The sequence below is a fragment of the Harpia harpyja genome, chromosome 1, assembly GCF_026419915.1.
Source record: "Harpia harpyja isolate bHarHar1 chromosome 1, bHarHar1 primary haplotype, whole genome shotgun sequence".
Taxonomy (NCBI): Eukaryota; Metazoa; Chordata; class Aves; order Accipitriformes; family Accipitridae; genus Harpia; species Harpia harpyja.
The window spans coordinates 101585417-101605206 of NC_068940.1; the positions used below are offsets into that span (position 1 = coordinate 101585417).

A 19790-nucleotide genomic window follows, 5' to 3' on the forward strand; every position below is an offset into this window, starting at 1 on the left:
TTGTCTGTGATAAAGCATGTGTTCTCTTATGACTTTACTCTTTAATTGCTTTTGAGTACCTCCTCAAGGGTAAGGAGAGAGTCTGTATAACAGTGATTTACTAAGTCTTAATTTCCTTTAAGAATTCAGTTTAACATATTAGCTAGTCCTACCCAAATAATAGAAGGCTAAGTAATTTTGAAATGTATATGGGAGATTATAAGTTATTTTCTTTGTTACTACTAAAATTATCATGAGTTGATATAGCATATTCTTGCTCTTATATTGAAAGCAAGGGGCAGATTGATTTTATTTATTGTTGTTACCAGTAGAGCTTTTTTTTTTTGTTTGTTTGTTTTTAGCAGTATGTATGAGCATAATGAAGTGCACTCTTTTTGCATCAGGCATCACCTTTAGTGGATTTTCCCTGAGCTCATGTAAAGAGTGCCCATTCTGTTATACTGGTACTACAAGAAGTAGCATGCAAATTGATTTCACCAGTGAATTAATCAGAAGAAGAATGATTGGTTTCCTAGTTGGATGGATTTCCATAAAAAGGAAAGACTTCAAAAAGTCTTAGAAAGGAGAGAGTTTAAAGCAAATAATGAGGTGATATAAAGCAAGAGATAATACAGATATCATTGCCTGTTTCCCAGTTACTTGAGTACTTGGAGATAACTTCAGCATTTGAGCTCTGTAAGATTGTTTAACTTCTCCCTGTGGGAACTGCCACAATTACAAAGTTTTAGATTTATAATTTGGTTCAGTTATGGTGTAATGATCCAGATGTTTCTGTGAGATAAATGCTTCAGTAATGGGGAAGCTTGCATTGAGTTTCAGCAATTTTAAATAAAATTAATGCTCTCTTCCCGTAAAGACATGTGATCCTACAGTGCAAACCAGAGGCCTGACTCTCCATCCTGTTTGTTTGCCAGGTCTTCACAGTTTCTCTATACTACCTATTTAGCAGCTATAATAAAGCATGTTCTCTTAAATTTTGAGTTACTTTCATCCAAACTGTACTTGCTGCATAGTGTATGTGATCTATAGGTCAGAAGGCAGTCTCCTAAAGCATAAGAGAATGATACAGTGTCATCCTGGAGATGCATCTAATTCCTGAGCTACTTCTATGCTTTTAAGAAAATACTGGGATAACAGTTATAATAGTACTTAAATGACAGGGATTCAAAGGCCAGTGTTAATTCTATGTAGGAACATCTGCAAATACCATCTGCTGCAATGAATCTGCCTGTGCCACATTTGTAATATTGTAATCAAATAAATAAAATTTTCTGCCTTCATACTGCTAAGCTGGACATTTAATTAGAAAATGCTGATGCTCATTTGACTAGATTTGTTTGTTTCATTGGTTACAAATTAGGGAGTTGTTAGATAATGAGGCTTACTTTGTTGCACTGCTCAGAAGTCTCAGAAGAGGAGGTGTTTCATTCAGGTGGCTAATGATAATTCTGCAAGGACTGAAAACAACCTTCTCCATGCTTGCTGCTTGGATTTGGGTGTAGCAAATGTGACAGACCATTAGCCTTTAAGAATATACCTCAATATAAAGTGCAGTACCGTAGCATGGGCTACTGCAAAAGTTTTGGAAATCCATTTTAAAAAAACTGATTTTCAGACAAGAAAAAAAAAAAAAATCTGTGCAGGGATGTGATACAGTAGGAAAGAATCCCTTAAGCTTGTAGGGAAACAGTGTAAACTGATTTAAAATCTTTTCCGAGAATGTAAGGTCAGTACTATAAAATTTTAAAGAGCTTAGTTTTTCATTGCATGAGACATCATTTTTTCACTGAAAACTTCCCACTCTACTTTAAAAAGTAGTCACCCTTTCAGACAGTAATTTAAACTTCTTCTTTCCAGGAGAGAATGCATTTCCAAGAGTGCCCCTTATGAATGGTCTGATTGGCCCTAACCCTCATCTCCCTCATACAGCTTTGACTGCTGGAGGTGGACTGGGCACTTTCTCTCCCATTACACAGCAACCTTATACTGATACCAGGTAAGTCAAGATGGGAAATAAAAAATTATCTGTTGTTTAGCATTTATCACTTGGGGGGTGGTGGTGTTATTAATACGATGACATTATTAGTATTTAACTACGTAGTTCTTGACAGCCACTACAAAAACTTACATATTCTTGCAGCCCGTTCACTACTGAAATAGCAAACTGAATTATTTTGCTATTTTTTTCTTTTTTTAATATTCAGAGCAATCTATCTATAAAATAAAACCCTTTTCTGATTTGTCAGGGATAAGAACCCAGCGTTCAATCCAATGGTAAATGATCCGAACAGCTCATGGGCACCATCTGCTCCACCTTTGGAAGGTGAAGGCGATACAATGTCCAATGCTCAAAGAAGCACTCTTAAGTGGGAAAAAGAAGAAGCTTTGGGTGAAATGGCAACAGTAGCACCTGTTCTCTATACAAATATCAACTTCCCTAACCTGAAGGAAGAATTCCCAGGTGAGTGATTTACTGAATACAGTTAAATATTTTGTAGCAATTTATGCATGTTGATTTGAAAGAATGTAACATAGACTTACCAAAGCCTTGCATATTTTTTGATTGCAGACTGGGCTACAAGAGTGAAGCAGATTGCTAAACTGTGGAGGAAAGCAAGCTCACAGGAGAGGGCTCCATATGTGGTAAGAACAATTACCACCTGCGTTTGCATACTTCAGCAAACATATATTTCACTTACAAGGTTTTCATTTGTTTTTTTAAAATGAATTAAGTTTTAGGGTTAGTGAAAGTTCACTTACTCCAAGAATGCGTTTGTAATTTAACTTCCAACTCTGAATACTTCTACCTGTATTCTTTGCTTTGCAGTCTTGGAATAAACTATATTAGTATTGTGCAATCTAAAGACATCAGCTGAGACGAGAACATTTTTGGTTCCCACTGCCTTTTTGCTACATCTGATTCATGGCCTCAAGTGTTATTCGCTCTTTCTCTTTCTGCACAGGATCTCACCAGTTTCTTCAGAAGGATAATAACAAATCTTTTGTGTGACTGTCATCTTCCCCTCTCACTAGTCATTTATTTTTTTGCCCCATTAGAGCTGCTGAAGACTTTCACCTGTTGAAGTAACCATTCCAGAGGTGTCAGGGCTCACATCCCTACTTCCCTCATTTTCTTCTACTCGTGTGTTCTTGCCTTACTGTTCCCCTTCACTACTTACTCTCTTCTATTGCTTTGCAGTGGAAACTTTTCTGTGTCTTCCATGTTGTGGGGACCATGAAGGACTCCATTTTTCTCTCCAAAAGTATTCACTTTCTTCACATCTGAGTTAAGTGAATACATGTATTTGTTGTAGCTATCTGAAGTTAATGTGGTCATTCATTCCATTCTCTAGAACTTCTGCCATTCAAAGGGTGACCCTTACACTTTGTTGAAACCTCTTGTTGAAGCCTGTCCATATCCAAATCTCAGAACCTATATTATTCGTCCTTTTTGACCTTCCCAGCCATTGTTAGCAAATGTGCTTTTCTTTAATTTCCTGTCACATCTGCATTCTCTCTTGGTTCTCATCTTTTCTTTGTTTCTTCACAACAGCAATTGGACGATCATTCTCACTTTGTAGATTTCTGTGGATTTCGCAGGGTTATGTTTTCAGTCTCTTAGCCTCCCCCTACCTGCACATTTTTAATATAGTCCCATTAGTAAGCAAGTTTGATTCCCATGCATGTTGGTGACTCAGAGCTTAACAGTACCAACATCATCTCCTACTGTCCAAATTAAAAAAAACCCTTATCTCTCTGACAATTTTTAGAAGATAAATCATTACCTGAAACTCAATATGGGAAGTGGAGCTCTTGATCTTTCCAAAACTCTTTCCACTTGAAAGAATAATTCTCTGTTGTCTTCTTTGTATCACTGAGGCATCATCATTATTCTGCTTTTTATTCAGGCCTGTAAGTTCAGCACCTTTGGACCTCTATGTCATCTTGTCCATGCCATATTTAATCTTTGTGATTCCTTCTGCGTAGTATTTATAAGATACTATCCACTTACATGGGTGGATTTTTATCCAGGCTTTTATCATGTCCCAATTGTTTCTATTACTGATTTTTTTTCTTTTTCATGGTTCTTCACAAATGCAGTCCTATTCTCCTGATGGATATCCAAAAAGCAGCTGCAAAAATTATTTCCTTCACGTTTGGGAGGAGGGTGCATGCAAGTGCGCACACATGAGTATTTACATAGTAAGAAGCAGTTATTTCCTCACAAAAGTTACAGGCTGTGTCCTCTTGCCATTCAGCTGTTGCTAGTGTTCCTGGCATTGTGCATGCAAAAAGCTGCTGTGGTACCTCTCCTGAGGGACTTACACTCTGTGAGGATGAGTAAAGGGTTAGTAAATTTTCACTGTAGGCTTTTTACTTTCCTTAGTATGTACAATCCCATCACTTATAGGGGAAAATGACACTAATTTTTCTGTTGATGTGACACTGGTGCTCTTATCCATGTCACTGTTTCATTGTTGGAGGGGAAGGATTAAAGCTTTTTCTGCTAGGCAACCCCTACTTGACAACTGCAAATAAAATTGTGAAAAAGAAGATGTGAGGGTTTGATTCAGAAAAGCAATCGCATCCGAGATAGGTGGTAAAACAGACTCTTTGAAACTTCCGTTAGATGCTTAAAAGTGTCAGTACGGCTGTAAAATGCCTCATTGAAGAGGAATTGCTTTTCTTCCATCCAATTTTTCCTGATCCATACGGCCATATCCTATGTTTATACTGCTAACTTAACACAGACTGAGATCTATAGAGGCTATTTAATGGAGTAGACTGCATTTTTCTCGTCATTGAAGTTCTCCACATTAGTGGCCTTTATTGATCCAAGCATCAACTGCTGTGCTCATGTCTTCAGATTGCAGACCACACCAATATGGGATCTGAAAGGTAAACTGGTGGGATTCATGCTTTCTTGGCACAGCACAGTACCTGAAAAGACACTCCTAATGTATAGAAAACCTCTACTGCTAATAACTCCTTAGTTCTTTCCATGTATGTTAAATGCAGAATTTTTACACAGGTGCAGTATTTGCAGTCTGGAATTCCTTTTAAAGTGCATAATTTAATTTTCACAAGCACACCTGTGGTTAAAACAGGCTGTACAAATAATTTGGTGATAGATTTTGTAGGAATAACAGATGCAGTGTTCACGCTTAGCAGAAGAAAATAAGGCTAACTACATTTTTTTATCTTTTCCCAGCAAAAAGCCAGAGATAATAGAGCTGCTTTGCGCATCAATAAAGTACAGATGTCAAATGACTCCATGAAAAGGCAGCAGCAACAGGATAGCATTGATCCTAGCTCACGCATCGACTCCGACCTCTTTAAAGATCCATTAAAACAGAGGGAATCGGAACACGAGCAGGAGTGGAAATTCAGACAGGTGTGTTGCATTTAGGGTGTTTTGTTATTTTTCTTCCAGCTTCTTACTGCATTGTTGTAATCTGTTGTAATAAAATCAGTTTTACTCTTTCTATGTAGAAGAGTATAAAGTCAGCCATTCTGCGTAGGAAGAAAACAGATGCTATCAGAAGAGAAGCTGCCTGTAAATGTTAGAAAACTTTGTTTTAAAACTTTGACTCTTAAATCATACCTATTATGGAAATAGCTTATTTTTTCTCTGTATGGCTGGCTGGTGCAGTAGTTTGTTTTTATATGCCCTATATTGCAGTAACCTTGTCCTGCAGACTACCACTTCAAATTGGGCTGATTGTCTCTCAGAGCCCATTTGCCTCACATCAGTGCTGCATCTGTCATTAACGTTTCGTCTTCAGAGTATAAGGTTGGAAAGCAGTGTTGCTCTTTAGGCAACCTGGGAAATGCTTCTTCCCAGGCAGTCAAGGTGCATGTCAAGGTAATTGAACTTTACAAATAGCTAGACCCTTTGCTCCCGTTGCATTTAAAATTTGCAATTTATAATTATTTATAATTGATCTTTGATGTGTCCTAAAGTTTTAATTATATATTCAGTCATCAGATTTTGTGTACCCCAGACATACAAGTGTAACCTTTTTCCTCATAATTTTTAAACAGCAAATGCGGCAAAAAAGTAAGCAGCAAGCCAAAATAGAAGCCACGCAGAAGCTTGAACAAGTGAAAAATGAGCAGCAGCAACAGCAGCAGCAGCAGCAGCAGCAGCAGTTTGGTTCACAACAGCTTCTGAACCAGTCTGGCTCAGACACACCTAGCAGTGGGATCCAGAGCCCCTTAACGCCACAGGCTGGCAATGGAAGTATGTCTCCTGCACAACAGACATTCCATAAAGATCTATTTACAAAGCAGCAGTTACCTGCTACGCCTACGTCAGCATCCTCAGATGATGTGTTCCTAAAACCACAAGCCCCACCCCCTACTCCAACCCGAATCCCAGTACATGATTCACTCTCTCAGTCTCAGACTCCTCAGACATCGTCACAACAGATGTTTTCTCCAGGTTCCACAAACACAAGACCTCCTTCTCCAATGGATCCATATGCTAAAATGGTGGGAACACCTAGACCAGCACCCATTAACCAGAACTTTGTTAGAAGAAATACCATTGCACCATTAGATACCTGTGCACCACAGTCATCCGTATCTAGGCCCATTCAGGTAACTGAACCATCAGGAAGCAGGCCTTCACCAGTCAGGGATTCATGTTCTTCATCTCCAGGTAGCAGTGATCCCTATGCAAAGCCACCAGACACACCCAGGCCTGTCATGGCATCAGAGCAGTTCTCCAAACCACTGGGGGTCCCAAGATCACCCATAGTTATGGAACAGTCAGGGAAGGTTCCTTTAACAGCTGGAAGCAGTGATCCGTTTACTAAGCCGGCTCCCAGAACTGATACGTTTCAGAGACAGAGAGTAACTTCTGCTGATGCATATGCACGGCCACCATTGACTGCTACTCCTACTCCTGTTGATGGTAGCCCTGGACCTTTTAAAACTCCTATGCGCCCACCCCAGTCTCCACAAGATCCTTACGCTTCAATGCCAACTACACCAAGGCGTGTTGCTGTTGATTCATATGAAAGGCCCGCTCTGACACCAAGGCCAGTGGATAACTTTTCCCATAATCAGCCGAATGATCCATACAGCCAGCCTCCCCTTACTCCCCATCCTGCAATAAAGGAGACTTTTGCCCATCCGCCTCGGATAGTGCGACAACAGAGTGATTCTTTCCCTCAGTCTGGACCCATTCCAAGGCCAGCTTCTCAGGACCCTTACTCCCAGCCTCCAGGTACTCCTCGGCCAGTTGCTGATCCTTACGCCCAACCTCCAGGAACTCCTCGGCCCACCACAGTTGATCCATATATGCAGCAACCACCAACACCAAGACCTGCTCAGCCAGCAGATTTATTTGCTCAGTCCCCAGCAAATCAGAGACATTCTGATCCGTACGCCCAACCTCCTGGAACACCAAGGCCAGTTCTCAATGATCCTTATTCTCAGCAACCAGCAACTCCAAGGCCAGGGATTCCAGAGAGTTTTAACAGACCTGCAATGGCAAGACCGGGACTAATACCAAATAGAGATCCTTTCCTGCAGACGCCACAGAACAGGTTGCAGGGCACTTTTGTCAGGCCATCAGATCCATGTTCTCAAACTCCCAGACCTGCAGGACCTGCAATAACAGATTCATTTAGCCATGGTCCAGCTGCTCCAGCACGTGACCCATATGATCAGCCACCGATGACTCCAAGACCTCAGCCAGAATCTTTTGGAACTGGCCAACTGGCCCATGATGCTGCTGAACAACCACGGCCTGGATCTGAGGGCAACTTCAGTGCATCTGGAAATTCTCCAATGAGTTCTCAAGGACAACAATTTCCCAAAGTTTCACAAGTTCCTGGCCCAGCACCCACTACAGGAGTAACAGATACACAGAATACCATGAATATGTCTCAAGCAGATACTGAGAAGTTAAGACAGGTGAGAATAATTTTTAATACCGATGGTATTAAAATTTTGTAGGTAGAAGAATTTCCCCCATTCTTGTTAATATTTGACGTTTGTTGCCATTAAACATAGCTATATAATGCAGAATTACCTTCATTCACTTAGTATGTTAATTTGGTCCTCCTGGGTAGAACCTCAATATATAGAATATAGAAACATCAGTAATTTTTAAGGAGTTTGGACAAGATCCAAAAATGAAGCAAAGGCCATCTTTGAAGCCACTGAAGATGTAGACAATTGGTCTGTAATAGTCCTTTTATCCACAGTGAGAGGGGAAAAAAACACCTTGAAAGGACAATTAATTCTGTAGAACTGATTGTCAGTGACTTGTTCACTGACTGAAAAAGGAAGTGTAGGCAAAGATCTCAGACTAGACATCTAACTCTTCAATTGTCTGACGTGTTGAAGTGAATCCTACCATTGGTCACTGCTCTTCTTGAGGCACAGTCACTCTAGGTTTTTGTCAGTGAATGTTTGGCAAACAGCTCTTGCTGAGACATAGAATTACATTCAGCTTGTGGAAAGCTGCTTAGTCTTTTGTTTAGAAGGAGCAATGGGAAGTGGATTTAGCGGGAAAATTGGTAGTATTTACCTTACAAAGTCAGAGTAAATTCTGCAGCTTTGGCATAAACCTGTCGCTGAATTTTCTTCAGTGGACCTCTAGTGACCTTTCTCCCTCGGAATGTACTTTTTCATGTGGTAAAAGGGCCTGCATTATTGGAATAGAAAAAGGAAAAGAGTTGCTTATATGTTAATTGGTAAAATGGGTTCACACTATACACTTTAACAAGAGGTCTGGAGGTTAAGTGGTGTTATCAGCATCTTGCACCATTTGATCCCTCTTCTAATTTCCGAGGTGTGATTGTGGTAGTTTATAATATTTTTCTGTAGCGATTGAAGAATTTCTTTTCTCTGAAAGGCTTAACATAGCAGAGTGTAACACCTCAAAGTTGTCAAGCACAACGATTTCTTTTTTCTTTAAACAGCGCCAGAAATTACGTGAAATTATTCTACAGCAACAGCAGCAAAAGAAGAATGCTGTTCGTCAGGAAAAAGCCTTGCAGGATGCAGCAGCTCCTACCCATGCAACTCCTCTTCAGCATTGGCAGCAAGACAACTTAAATCAAATTTTTAACCGCCCTCCTCCTCCGTATCCTGGGAATATTAGGTCCTCTGTTGTCCCTCCAGGCGGGCCAAGGTTCACCATATACCCAAAAGACCAACGTGGACCATTTCCTGCTGATGGGCAATTCAATAGACCCCAATTTCCAGGGGATATGAATGCCATGGGAATGAGACCTCATGGTCTTAGGTAAGCTCTTTGATCTCTTAAAACCAGTGTATTACAGGGGTGGTTCTACATTTACAGAAATTGTTAGATAAAGGGTGTTGTGGGTTTTTTTATATGAAAAATCATCTGTATTGTCTACAGTAGCTGGTAATCTTCCTGAAGTCAGTATGTACAGTGAGTTTTCCTGTAAGCATCTGTAACATCAGAATGTGTATTCTACACTAACACTGTTTTATACTGTCTTTTATTGGGAATTAATCAGAAATAAAAATGGAGAAACTGCAATCCTTGTGAAAGTTATGTGATCTGAAAGATCTTGTTGCCCGTGGTTTTGGGGCATTTCTTTTTTTAAAAAGAAGTAAAAGGTCTGACTTTTGATGTCGTAATAATGAGTAAGTGTAATATTCTTGTTTTCATTTATAATGAATATGTAATCAAACGTCAACTTCTGTCTTGCCATTTTTACAGTGAATGCTGTAGGAATGAATGAATTCCAGTATTGGCATAGATTGTCATCTCAGGAATTATTATTTTCAGTATTTTGGATTTATTTCAGTAATTTCTAAATCCACACTATTATTTTTTACGTTGAGTTGCATTAACATGCAGTTTATTTACTAAGATGGTTCTTACTGTCAGTTTTCTATCAATTATTATTATTGGAATTGAAAACAGGTTGTTTATTAAACATAATTAAAGCAATTATTTTATTGTAGTCATAAAGCTCATTTAAATGTAAGCATAATTAGCCAAAATGTTTATTTAAATATCTTGATGAATGCATCATGTAAAGCATTTTGGTGAGTAGTTATTTAGTCAAATATGCCAGACTAGGCAGTCCTGAGAAGAAAGATTATTTAGTCTTTCATGCTTTTATTTCAGATACGGGTTTCCAGGAGGTGGCCACGGTCCACCATCAGGTCAGGAACGTTTCCTCAGTCCTCAGCAGCCAATGCAACGCCCTGGAGTTCCCCCACAGCTGAGAAGATCTCTGTCTATTGATATGCCTCGTCCAGTGAACAATCCACAAATAAATAATACATCTGGGATCTCTCAACATTTTCCTCCACAGGGAATTCCAGTTCAGCAGCACAATATATTGGGTCAGGCATTTATTGAGTTACGTCACAGAGCTCCTGATGGGAGGCCAAGGCTGCCTTTTAACCCTTCTGCTGCAAACGTTATGGATGCAGCAGCACAACATCAACGACATGCAGGGTTTATACCCAGGCAGGAGTTTCCAGCCCCAAGACAGGCAGAACCACTGAGACACAATTCTCAAGGTATACCTAACCAGTTGCAGATGCCTACAAGTTTGGAGCATATGTCACAATCCCAGCAGGATCAAATCAATCCTGACAACCCACCTGCACTTGTAATACGTTCTCTAAGTCATCCACCAGTTGCTGATGCATTCTCAGGACCATCTTTGTCTACATCTGCACCAAGTGATGAATCTGCAAATTTACAGATTCCCAACCAGCCAAGTGATGGTCTAGAAGAAAAGCTTGATCCTGATGATCCTGCTGTGAAAGATTTGGATGTGAAAGACCTTGATGGGGTTGAAGTCAAGGATTTAGATGATGAGGATCTGGAAAATTTGAATCTAGACACTGAAGATGGGAAAGGAGATGAACTGGACACTTTAGATAATTTGGAAACCAATGATCCTCACCTTGATGATCTTCTAAGATCCGGGGAATTTGATATCATTGCATACACAGACCCAGGCCTTGATGTGGGGGATAAGAAAGGAATGTTTAATGAAGAACTAGATCTTAGTGTCCCCATTGATGACAAACTAGATATCCAGGGCAAGACAGAAGAACCAAAACAGAAAGAACAAGGTGATAGAACTGTTTCACCTCCTGAGACCCAGTCTCCACAGAAGAAGTCTGCTACAGAAAATGAAATTAAAACAGAAGTACTTTCCCCAAACACTCAGGAGGAAAGGAAGAATGAGAACGAAAAAAGTGATGGAAATGCTGAATCCACAAGTACTCAACAGGCTGCTGAAGTGGAGTTAAAGGATGGAGAAAAGACTCCTGCACAGCCTGCTAACCCAGAATTCCCTGACAAAACTACTGCTGTTCCTAGTCAAGAATCAACTGTGCCTAGTCCAGATGCTCAGGGATCTGCTCCACTGCCTGTTCAAGGAGCAGTAGGTTCCTGCAGTATTTCTGGGTCCACACCAGTCCTCTCAAGTTTGCTAGCTAATGAAAGCTCAGATAATGCTGAAGCAAAGACTCTAGGATCTCCATCTCAATCTTTGCCAACAACACAAATGAACCATGCATCAGGTATTCCACAAACGCTAATGACACCTGGTGGACAGATCTTGGAAAACACTTTAAATTCAAATTTGACCATGGTTCCACGAATGAACCATAATTTTTCTCAAGGGTCACCAAATCCAGGATTTATTCAGGGTCAGTCATCTAATCATAACTTTGGGACAGGACAGACATCTAATCAAACTGTGGCTGTAACAAACCGTCCTGGTCCTAGTGGCATATCTGGTCCCCAACAGATAATGCTCCCTCAACCATTAGCTCAACAACAAAATCGAGAGAGGCCACTTCTGCTAGAGGAACAGCCACTTCTTCTGCAGGACCTTTTGGATCAGGAAAGACAGGAGCAGCAGCAGCAACGACAGATGCAAGCCATGATTCGCCAACGTTCAGAGCCATTTTTCCCCAATATTGGTATGTGGGTGATTTATTTGTCTGCATTCTGGTTAGTTTTTTAAAAATACAACAATAAATAGCTAAATAATCTATAGCACTGAAAGAAGCAGGTAGATACATGGAGCTTGAACAAAAAACAACCTGCCTAGTAGGTACAACGGGAGTCTAGAAATGGAGCATGTAGGTGGAATTCTGAACTCCATGGCAAGGCTCCTGTTGACATTACCAGGATCAGGGTAACTCTGCATTACTGCTAATTTTTCTGACACCAGCTCTGTCGCATATTCTCTTTATACATTTTTTTGCAGTGTTTAGTGTGTCTCAGGGAAGGGGGTCATTGAAAGCTGTACTACTAACTCACAATCTAGGCAAGGCTCAGAAACATCACAAATAATTCTGCGCATACTAAAAGCATTTCAGATAAACTGTTATTTCCTGTTCAATGTAACGTAGCAGTTTGAGCATTCAGATAAAGACCTTGACTATCCTTTAATTGTTATTAATGAAATATGAAATTTTAAGAAATATTAGTTGTAACTACACTGGCCATCAAGGCTGTTTTGTTCAAAAGACAAACTTAACCTACCCAAGTCACACTTCCATACTTGTAGTGTGGCTAGAACGTGCTGTAGCCACCCGAGGTGGCTAAGGTGACCTCCAGAGGTCCCTTCCAACCTCAGCCGTTCGTACTCCCATTTATCCTGCTCTGTGTGAGGCACCTAGTGGGAGAGACAGCCAAAAGGCAGAGTTCACTATGCTTTTCAGATGCTCTACGGGGCCTATGCTTTTCTGCCTGTAGTGCTACTGGTAATTACAGAGTAACTAAACTGTTTTCTCAGTACGTTAGTGGTGGTGTGTCAGTTTTGCCAACTGAACTCACAGAAACAGCTCTTCTTCCTGATTCTTAAACCTATGAATAGAATTTATTAATCTGTTGGGTCATAGGCCAAATTTGGTCTAGAGCCCTTCTCAGACTGACCTGCTTTTCTTTGTATGTTGTGGCTGAAAACAAGGACAGTTGCTGCTGGAGTAACTTTCCTTAGAGGATATATGAAACTACATATTAACCATGAATTTCAAAGTAGAGAGGACAAGTAATGTGAAATAGTAATGCAGTTATGTTGTTTTACTGATGTTTTATGCATGAACTAGATCTAAACAAGTCAGTTCCATTTAATAACTTGTAATGTTCAGCTATGTAATTCACTTTTACTGTTCTTCTTTTATAGACTTTGATGCAATTACTGATCCCATAATGAAAGCAAAAATGGTAGCTCTTAAGGGGATCAATAAAGTCATGGCACAAAGTAACATGGGGATGCCACCAATGGTTATGAACAGGTAGGCAACGCTTGATACCATTATTTAGGGCTACAAAATGTAAAAGGAAATGATAGAGCTAGGGGAAACTGCGCACAGGAAATGAAAACATTCAGAAGTGGAAAAAGATCTTTTTGTCGTGTAGTTCATAGTCCATGCTAATACAAGATTATCTCCTAAGAGTAAAACTAGTGTGGCAGTAGAAACTATAAAAAGTATTAAAACGCATCAGACTTGTGTTCCAGTTGTAATGTCATTGGTCAACATGGCTTCACGGTTGATCTTTTTCTTGTTTTCCCACTTACTAATTATGTAATGACATCTCTCCCATGCATTGTGTTTGAAAACTGTTGATGGCCATGTAACGGTTAAGCTTCATGTTGCAGCATATAATTTAATGCTAAGTATAATTAAGATTTAGCCCAAGTAATGGAAGTTTAATCCTCTAAATCTGTTCTGAGGACAGAAGGAGCTATGAACTGTGTAGACTTCACCATGACTGCCTTTACAATAGGTGGAGAGTCTATGGGTCAGGAAGGATCTGCACCTTTTCTATTTATGTGGCACTTAGTGTGTTTTCTCCTTCCTAACACATACTGCAGTGTTACATCATAATATGTGGCTTACCAGGAGCATACATGTACCCAGTTCTAGTTGAATTTGCTGGTGACCATGCTATCTAAATCCATTAAATCTTTTTTTTTTTTTAATAATAACATAATAAAACACAACTACAGAAATTTTTGTGTGTGTGTGCATCTTCACTGTTTTAGCACAGTACATCATGTTTACTTCATCTCTCTGAAACGTGTAAGATGCAATAGTTTCAACCGAGGGCAAAGTGTTGTAGCATCAAATGAGAATTAATATTCTCCTGATGTTGAAAAAGTTTGATACAGAAGTTCAAACAAATGTATGTAAAATATTTGGATGCTTTGTGTAAGTTCAGTGTAGTACAAAAGGTTGTCTCTCCCCTAAAATACCCACCAGTTTTAAAAGTTATAATTTCACTTTTGGTTTATGTATCAATAGGTTTCCATTTATGGGTCAGCCAGTGCCAGGGGCTCAGACCAGTGAAGGCCAAAATCATATGCAGCAGGCAATTACACAGGTAATACAACTTGATATGGGGTTTAAACAAAAGTGTTTAATAACGATAACTAGTTTTTGGGTTTTTTAATTGAATCATGATTTAATATCCTTGTATGTATGTTTTACTGAAATTTCTAGGATGGAAGTTTGACACCTCAGATTTCTAGACCTAATCCTCCCAATTTTGGTCCTGGTTTTGTCAGTAAGTACAGATTTAATAATGTATTGTATGTTGATATTTCATTCTACAGTTCTGTTTTCTTTAAAACAAAATATCCATAAATGGATCCTGTCTCTCAAAAATTCATCCTTTTAAAATTGAGTCATTTTATCATTACGATACCAACTAATAAAGGAGTGCACAGTAAATGCTATTAACATTTTTTTCTAGAAGCTATCTTCAGAGAAACACCATAAGGTAAGAGGGAAGCATAACAAACAGAAAATTAGCATTATTTGGATTTGTGTGAGGATAGTAATCTATTAACTGACAGACTGCTATGCCAGAAACCTGGTGTTTGGTTGTGTTGTAGCATTCTGAGCTCAGTGAGAACAGCAGTCTCTATTGATGGGGGGGCATTATTTCAGAAGCAGAAAGTTTTGTGCATCATCATTGTCATTTTACCAAATACCAATAAAAGCTTTTCAGGCATTAGTTAAGCAAGACTGGCTGGGAACGACAATTGTTGAAAGCAGAAATACATAGCACCTGTATTTTGTGTTCCTTGTTTCTGGTTGCCCTAGATCAATTGTAAATCCTAGTCTCTGTGATAAGAAAGATTTAATAGCAGAAATTAAAACTGAGCATATGTTGGGAGAGGAAGACCACATGTAAAAAAGTGTTTCTGTCACTGCAACAACTTTACTTGATATTTATGAATAAGAAACAGAAGTAAAAACCTTCACCTTTTCCAGAAACTGGAGTAGCAGCACTGAGTATGCAGTAAGGAGCTTTTGCAATATTATCTGTATTAATTTCTGGTGAGATTTGACATAGCACTCAGTGGTGGCCTCACTGTGGTTGGGGTGGTGGTGGTTCTGACCACTTGAGAAAATCTGTTTCTTGTTTCAGTAGTAGTTACTCTACCTAGAACTTGTTAATATTTCCGTACTTTCATTTGCACTTTCACGTTGCTCCCCTCTGCAGTTACTCTCCATCGTTTCCACTCAATTGTCCCTTCAGGTTATGTGATTAGTTTTGCAGAATTTATTGTTGAAAGAATGGGCACCCCTTGAGACTGTAGCTAGCTCTGTGAATTGATTTAGTTGAGCCGTTAGAGTCAATCGCTGTTGCTACCGCAGTGACTGTTAAAAGTAGAAGGTGGTAGGGACTGGAGCACAAGGAGGACGTGGTTATATTGAAAACATACTGTTGTGTAGGTATCTTTATCAAACAAACTTTCTTTACAAGGAAGATGCATGCTGTATTCCTGGTTATCCAGCTCATTACCACAATGCGATCAGGAGACAAATGATACCATCACCAAACTGTCTCTCTTGCCTTCTGGGCTTAGTGCAGATCAAGTGTTATCAGACATGATTGTTTTGCCTCAAGAAAAACATCTGAGAGCAATGGACTGCTCATAGCAAATGAGCATTTCTCATTTGTAAAAAGAGTAATGTCTCAGTTACAGTCTAAATGAGAGTGCGTTTGTTTGTGGGGAGGAAAAGGCACTGGTGCTGAAGGCCCTGTGCAGAGGGCTGACAGAAAGTTATTTTTACAAAGACAATATCTTTCATTTCATGAATATTTGATGGATGTTTATCACTTTAATTTTTTTCTTAGAAGTAGTACTAAAAATAGATCTTACATGTACAAAACTCTTCTGCAAACACCCAAATTAATGAGGCCGTGTTTCCTGTAAATTTGTGTCCTTACTCCCTAACCTGTTTCTCTCTCCCTGAGTACTTCCAGAGGTCATCCATGTCCCCTCTTCTGTGGCAGAGCAGGGTACCACCAGGTTCTGTAGCTGCAAGCTATGCTTGCTCACTGGCTAGCAAGTGCACATTTACTGGTTAGACAGCAGGCTGGTGTCTCTTGAAATTTAGGGACTATGTTAAAACTGCTTTCTCTCAATAAATGCAGTAATTTGGATCTCTGTCTCCTTTACTCAAATCACTCCAAGAGCTTAGTATCTCTTGAGATACCAAGTCCTCTGTCAAATTTGGCTGAATTTGACCAATGGTTTCTTAAAATAAGGGGGAAACCTAATAGTTAAACTTAATCTCTAAAAAGTAGGATGGGAGCTCACCCCCAGGATGAGATCATATCATACTTAATTTCCCTTTTCTCTAGATGATTCACAAAGAAAGCAATATGAGGAATGGCTGCAAGAAACACAACAACTTCTTCAAATGCAGCAGAAGTACCTTGAGGAGCAAATTGGAGCGCACAGAAAATCAAAAAAGGCACTCTCAGCAAAACAGCGTACAGCCAAGAAAGCTGGCCGTGAGTTCCCAGAAGAAGATGCAGAACAGCTTAAACATGTTACTGAGCAGCAAAGTATGGTCCAAAAACAGCTAGAACAGGTAATCATCTGGAACCCAAACTGATCGCCTTAATACTAAGCTGTCATGATGGTATGACTCCTTCCTTTAAATCTTCTAAAGGCGAGTTAAAATGCTTAAATACAGTGAAGCTTATTTAAAGGGAGCCACTCCCTATCTTATTTTGTCTGTGTAACAGCATTACTCTGGATTGCTGGTGACAGTGGTGTTGTAGAAGAATATGCTGTGGCAAACGTTATGACAAAAAGCTGGTTTAGTACTTTGGGAAGAGGGGAAATTGCTTGGCAAAATGACTTGCAACGGAGTTCCTGGCACCATGAAAAGCATAAATGAAGGATTCAGAGGAAAGTCTTAGCATGTAGGGCTTTGTTTCAGGCTTGAATGAAGCTCATAACTCAGTCTTTTTCAGGTGTCCTTACGTAATCAAAACCTCTTGGTTATATGCCAGTTAAACGTTACTGTTTGAAAATATCTTTTCATTATTATCTTTAGTGTTAGTCTAATTTTATGATGTATCTAGTTCCTACACGCTGATCATCAGTGTGTGTTATCTGTTATTGCATCATGGAATAATACAGGTCAAACGGATATCTGGAGATCATCTAGTCTACTGCTCAAAGTAGAACTAGCTTCGCGGTTGAATCAGGTTGCTCAGCGCCTTATCAGTCAAGTTTTTGTAAGTCTCAAAGGGTAGAGATCTCCCAGCCTCTCTGGGCCCCTGTTGCAATGTGTAACTACTTTTACTGGGTTTTGTTTTTCTTTCTTTATATTCAGTTGGAATTTCACTTGCTACATCTTGTAACTGTGATTATAGTAAATGAGATTAAAGTTAAACCTGTGGTAGCTTTGATAAATCTATGCCTTCGCCGATGATACTGAATGCTGTGTTCCTCAAGGCGGTGTTTATAAATCATCTGGCATGATTGTCAGGATCAGCTAGACCTGCTGAACATAAAAATACTTTAGAATTATCCTTTATTAATATGAGGGAAAAAATTGGCAGCAGGCTGCTTGGAATGAAGGCCTGGGTGATACCTGACCCTTGAGTTCTTGCTCCTGTGTTGCTTCAAGACACGGTATGCACTGGATGGAATATTAGTTGGCTTGTCTTTTCACTATGTGGAAGAAGGATGGAACAAATAAATTATGTCTACATAATTTCTTCCTTTTTCTTTTTTTCCCTTCCACAATGAATCACAAGTAGAATAAATGCAAAAAAAAAAAAAATTAACCCATCTTTATCATACATACGTCAGTCTAGTCTTACAGTGGAGTTATGTTGAAGTAACGGCTGCTAATCATGACATTACTGGCAGATTCATTTAGCGCACCACAATTAGTAGGTTCTTTTATTTTTCATTTTTAAACTTAAGTTTCATATACCGCTAGTAAATGCCCTCCAGTCTCCTTCAACCACTGATTTATACCAGTCATCCACATCTAAACAACATTTCGTTACATACCTAGTAGGAGCTTAAATGAAGTTTTATTAAAGTATATTTTTAAGGACCTTCTATTTGAAGCAATTTACCTCTCTTTCAAATCGGATCAAGTAATTTTTCTGTAATCAAGCTTCTGTCAGTTTTTGAAAAGGGCAAAGTCTGTATATGTATATAGAGAGAAAAGAGCTCTCAAATCCCTGTGAATTGCTGGTCCTGGAGACAGGCGCAGAGAAACTGGAGCTGACTTTGTGCAACACGAGCTTATGTCTGACAGGGTTATTAGCTCAGGCACAGAGCCACGCAGACACTACCATATTGTCTCTGTGGCCAGGGCATTTTAACTACTTTGGTGTGGCACTGTGCCTGTGCTAATAAGCTCTGCCTTGTTCTCCCCTACACTGTTAAAATCACCAGGTTGATCTGTGCAGGTCGGCTGGGGTCCAGCTGGGTGTAGTCAGTGCTGGTCCTTTGAGATCTCAACTAATTCCAAGTACAGTCACATGGCTGATCTGCCACTGCGGATCCTGGGAGGGCATAGTGGTGTGGATGCCTCATTGTATGAGCATACAGAGCCAACACAGGTTTAGTGCTGTATACCCACGGGGAAGTCCTGGAGCACTGGACTGTGCAATGCAGTTGGTGCCTTTATGCAGTGGCACTGTTTAGCTGGCGGTGTCAGTGCCAAGCCAGAGCTCATAAATCATATTGGACCTGAGATTACTGTGTAAATAGCCTTTTGGGTGCATCTGTCCTGCATTCTGGAGTGTGTCCTGTCATATATCTGTTATGCTGAGCTTTCTGGCTTGTCCCTTGCCCCAGATAAAGGACAGTGCTATGAAACATTTTTAATTATGTTACAGACCTTTTCTATCAGTACAAACAGCAAATGGAAGTTGTGGAAGTCATAATCTAATGTATAGAAGTGAGAGATTTCCAATAATGTACGTATTATTAACTGGTGGATTACAAGTCCTTTTATTTTTTTTAGAGAGCAGTGTAGTTAGGTATCTGTTGTGTTTCTGAAATGCTCTTTCTTGTCTGGTTGACACTGTCATACCCTTCCATTGGCTTCTCCTGCTTGCCTTAAAAATAAACTACTAGGCTTAACTTTTAGTGTCCAAGTTGAGTTTATTTTCATCCTAAAATTTAAAATTTTCAAGCAGCGGTTACCATTTTCGTCTGCTGTGTGATGTTTGAGGATCTGTCTGTGAATAAACGGGAATCTACCTTGCTGTTTTCCTGCAAACTTTTCCTTTTCAATTAAATCTCTTAAAAATTTTTGCTGATGTGTGAAGATCGTCCATCTCATTGTTTCGTGTTTCCTGTGTGTTCACAACTATTGTTATCCTGCACATGGATGCTAAGATCTGTAGGACAAGGATCACTTTTGGTTAAAGTTTGTATATTTTCTAGCACAGTGCAGTCTTGGTATGTAATTAGGACTTTGAGGCACTGTTATTTTTTCTACCGTTTTGGGATGGATAGTATTTCTAATGA

General features: G+C 39.5%; 1 protein-coding gene across 16 annotated transcripts in view; it reads left to right on the top strand.

Moving 5' to 3' along the window:
• The window catches only part of KMT2C (lysine methyltransferase 2C), a 201057-nt gene that overhangs the window by 161622 nt on the left and 19645 nt on the right, over nt 1-19790 (top strand). For all 16 annotated transcript variants that reach the window (XM_052807044.1, XM_052806979.1, XM_052807007.1 and 13 more), the window contains 11 exons: nt 1858-1996; nt 2247-2461; nt 2570-2643; nt 5213-5395; nt 6046-7926; nt 8940-9265; nt 10127-11949; nt 13161-13272; nt 14284-14362; nt 14482-14545; nt 16640-16872. In XM_052807044.1, the coding sequence (XP_052663004.1) occupies nt 1858-1996; nt 2247-2461; nt 2570-2643; nt 5213-5395; nt 6046-7926; nt 8940-9265; nt 10127-11949; nt 13161-13272; nt 14284-14362; nt 14482-14545; nt 16640-16872 (5129 nt within the window). The remainder of the gene's footprint in view (nt 1-1857; nt 1997-2246; nt 2462-2569; nt 2644-5212; nt 5396-6045; nt 7927-8939; nt 9266-10126; nt 11950-13160; nt 13273-14283; nt 14363-14481; nt 14546-16639; nt 16873-19790) is intronic.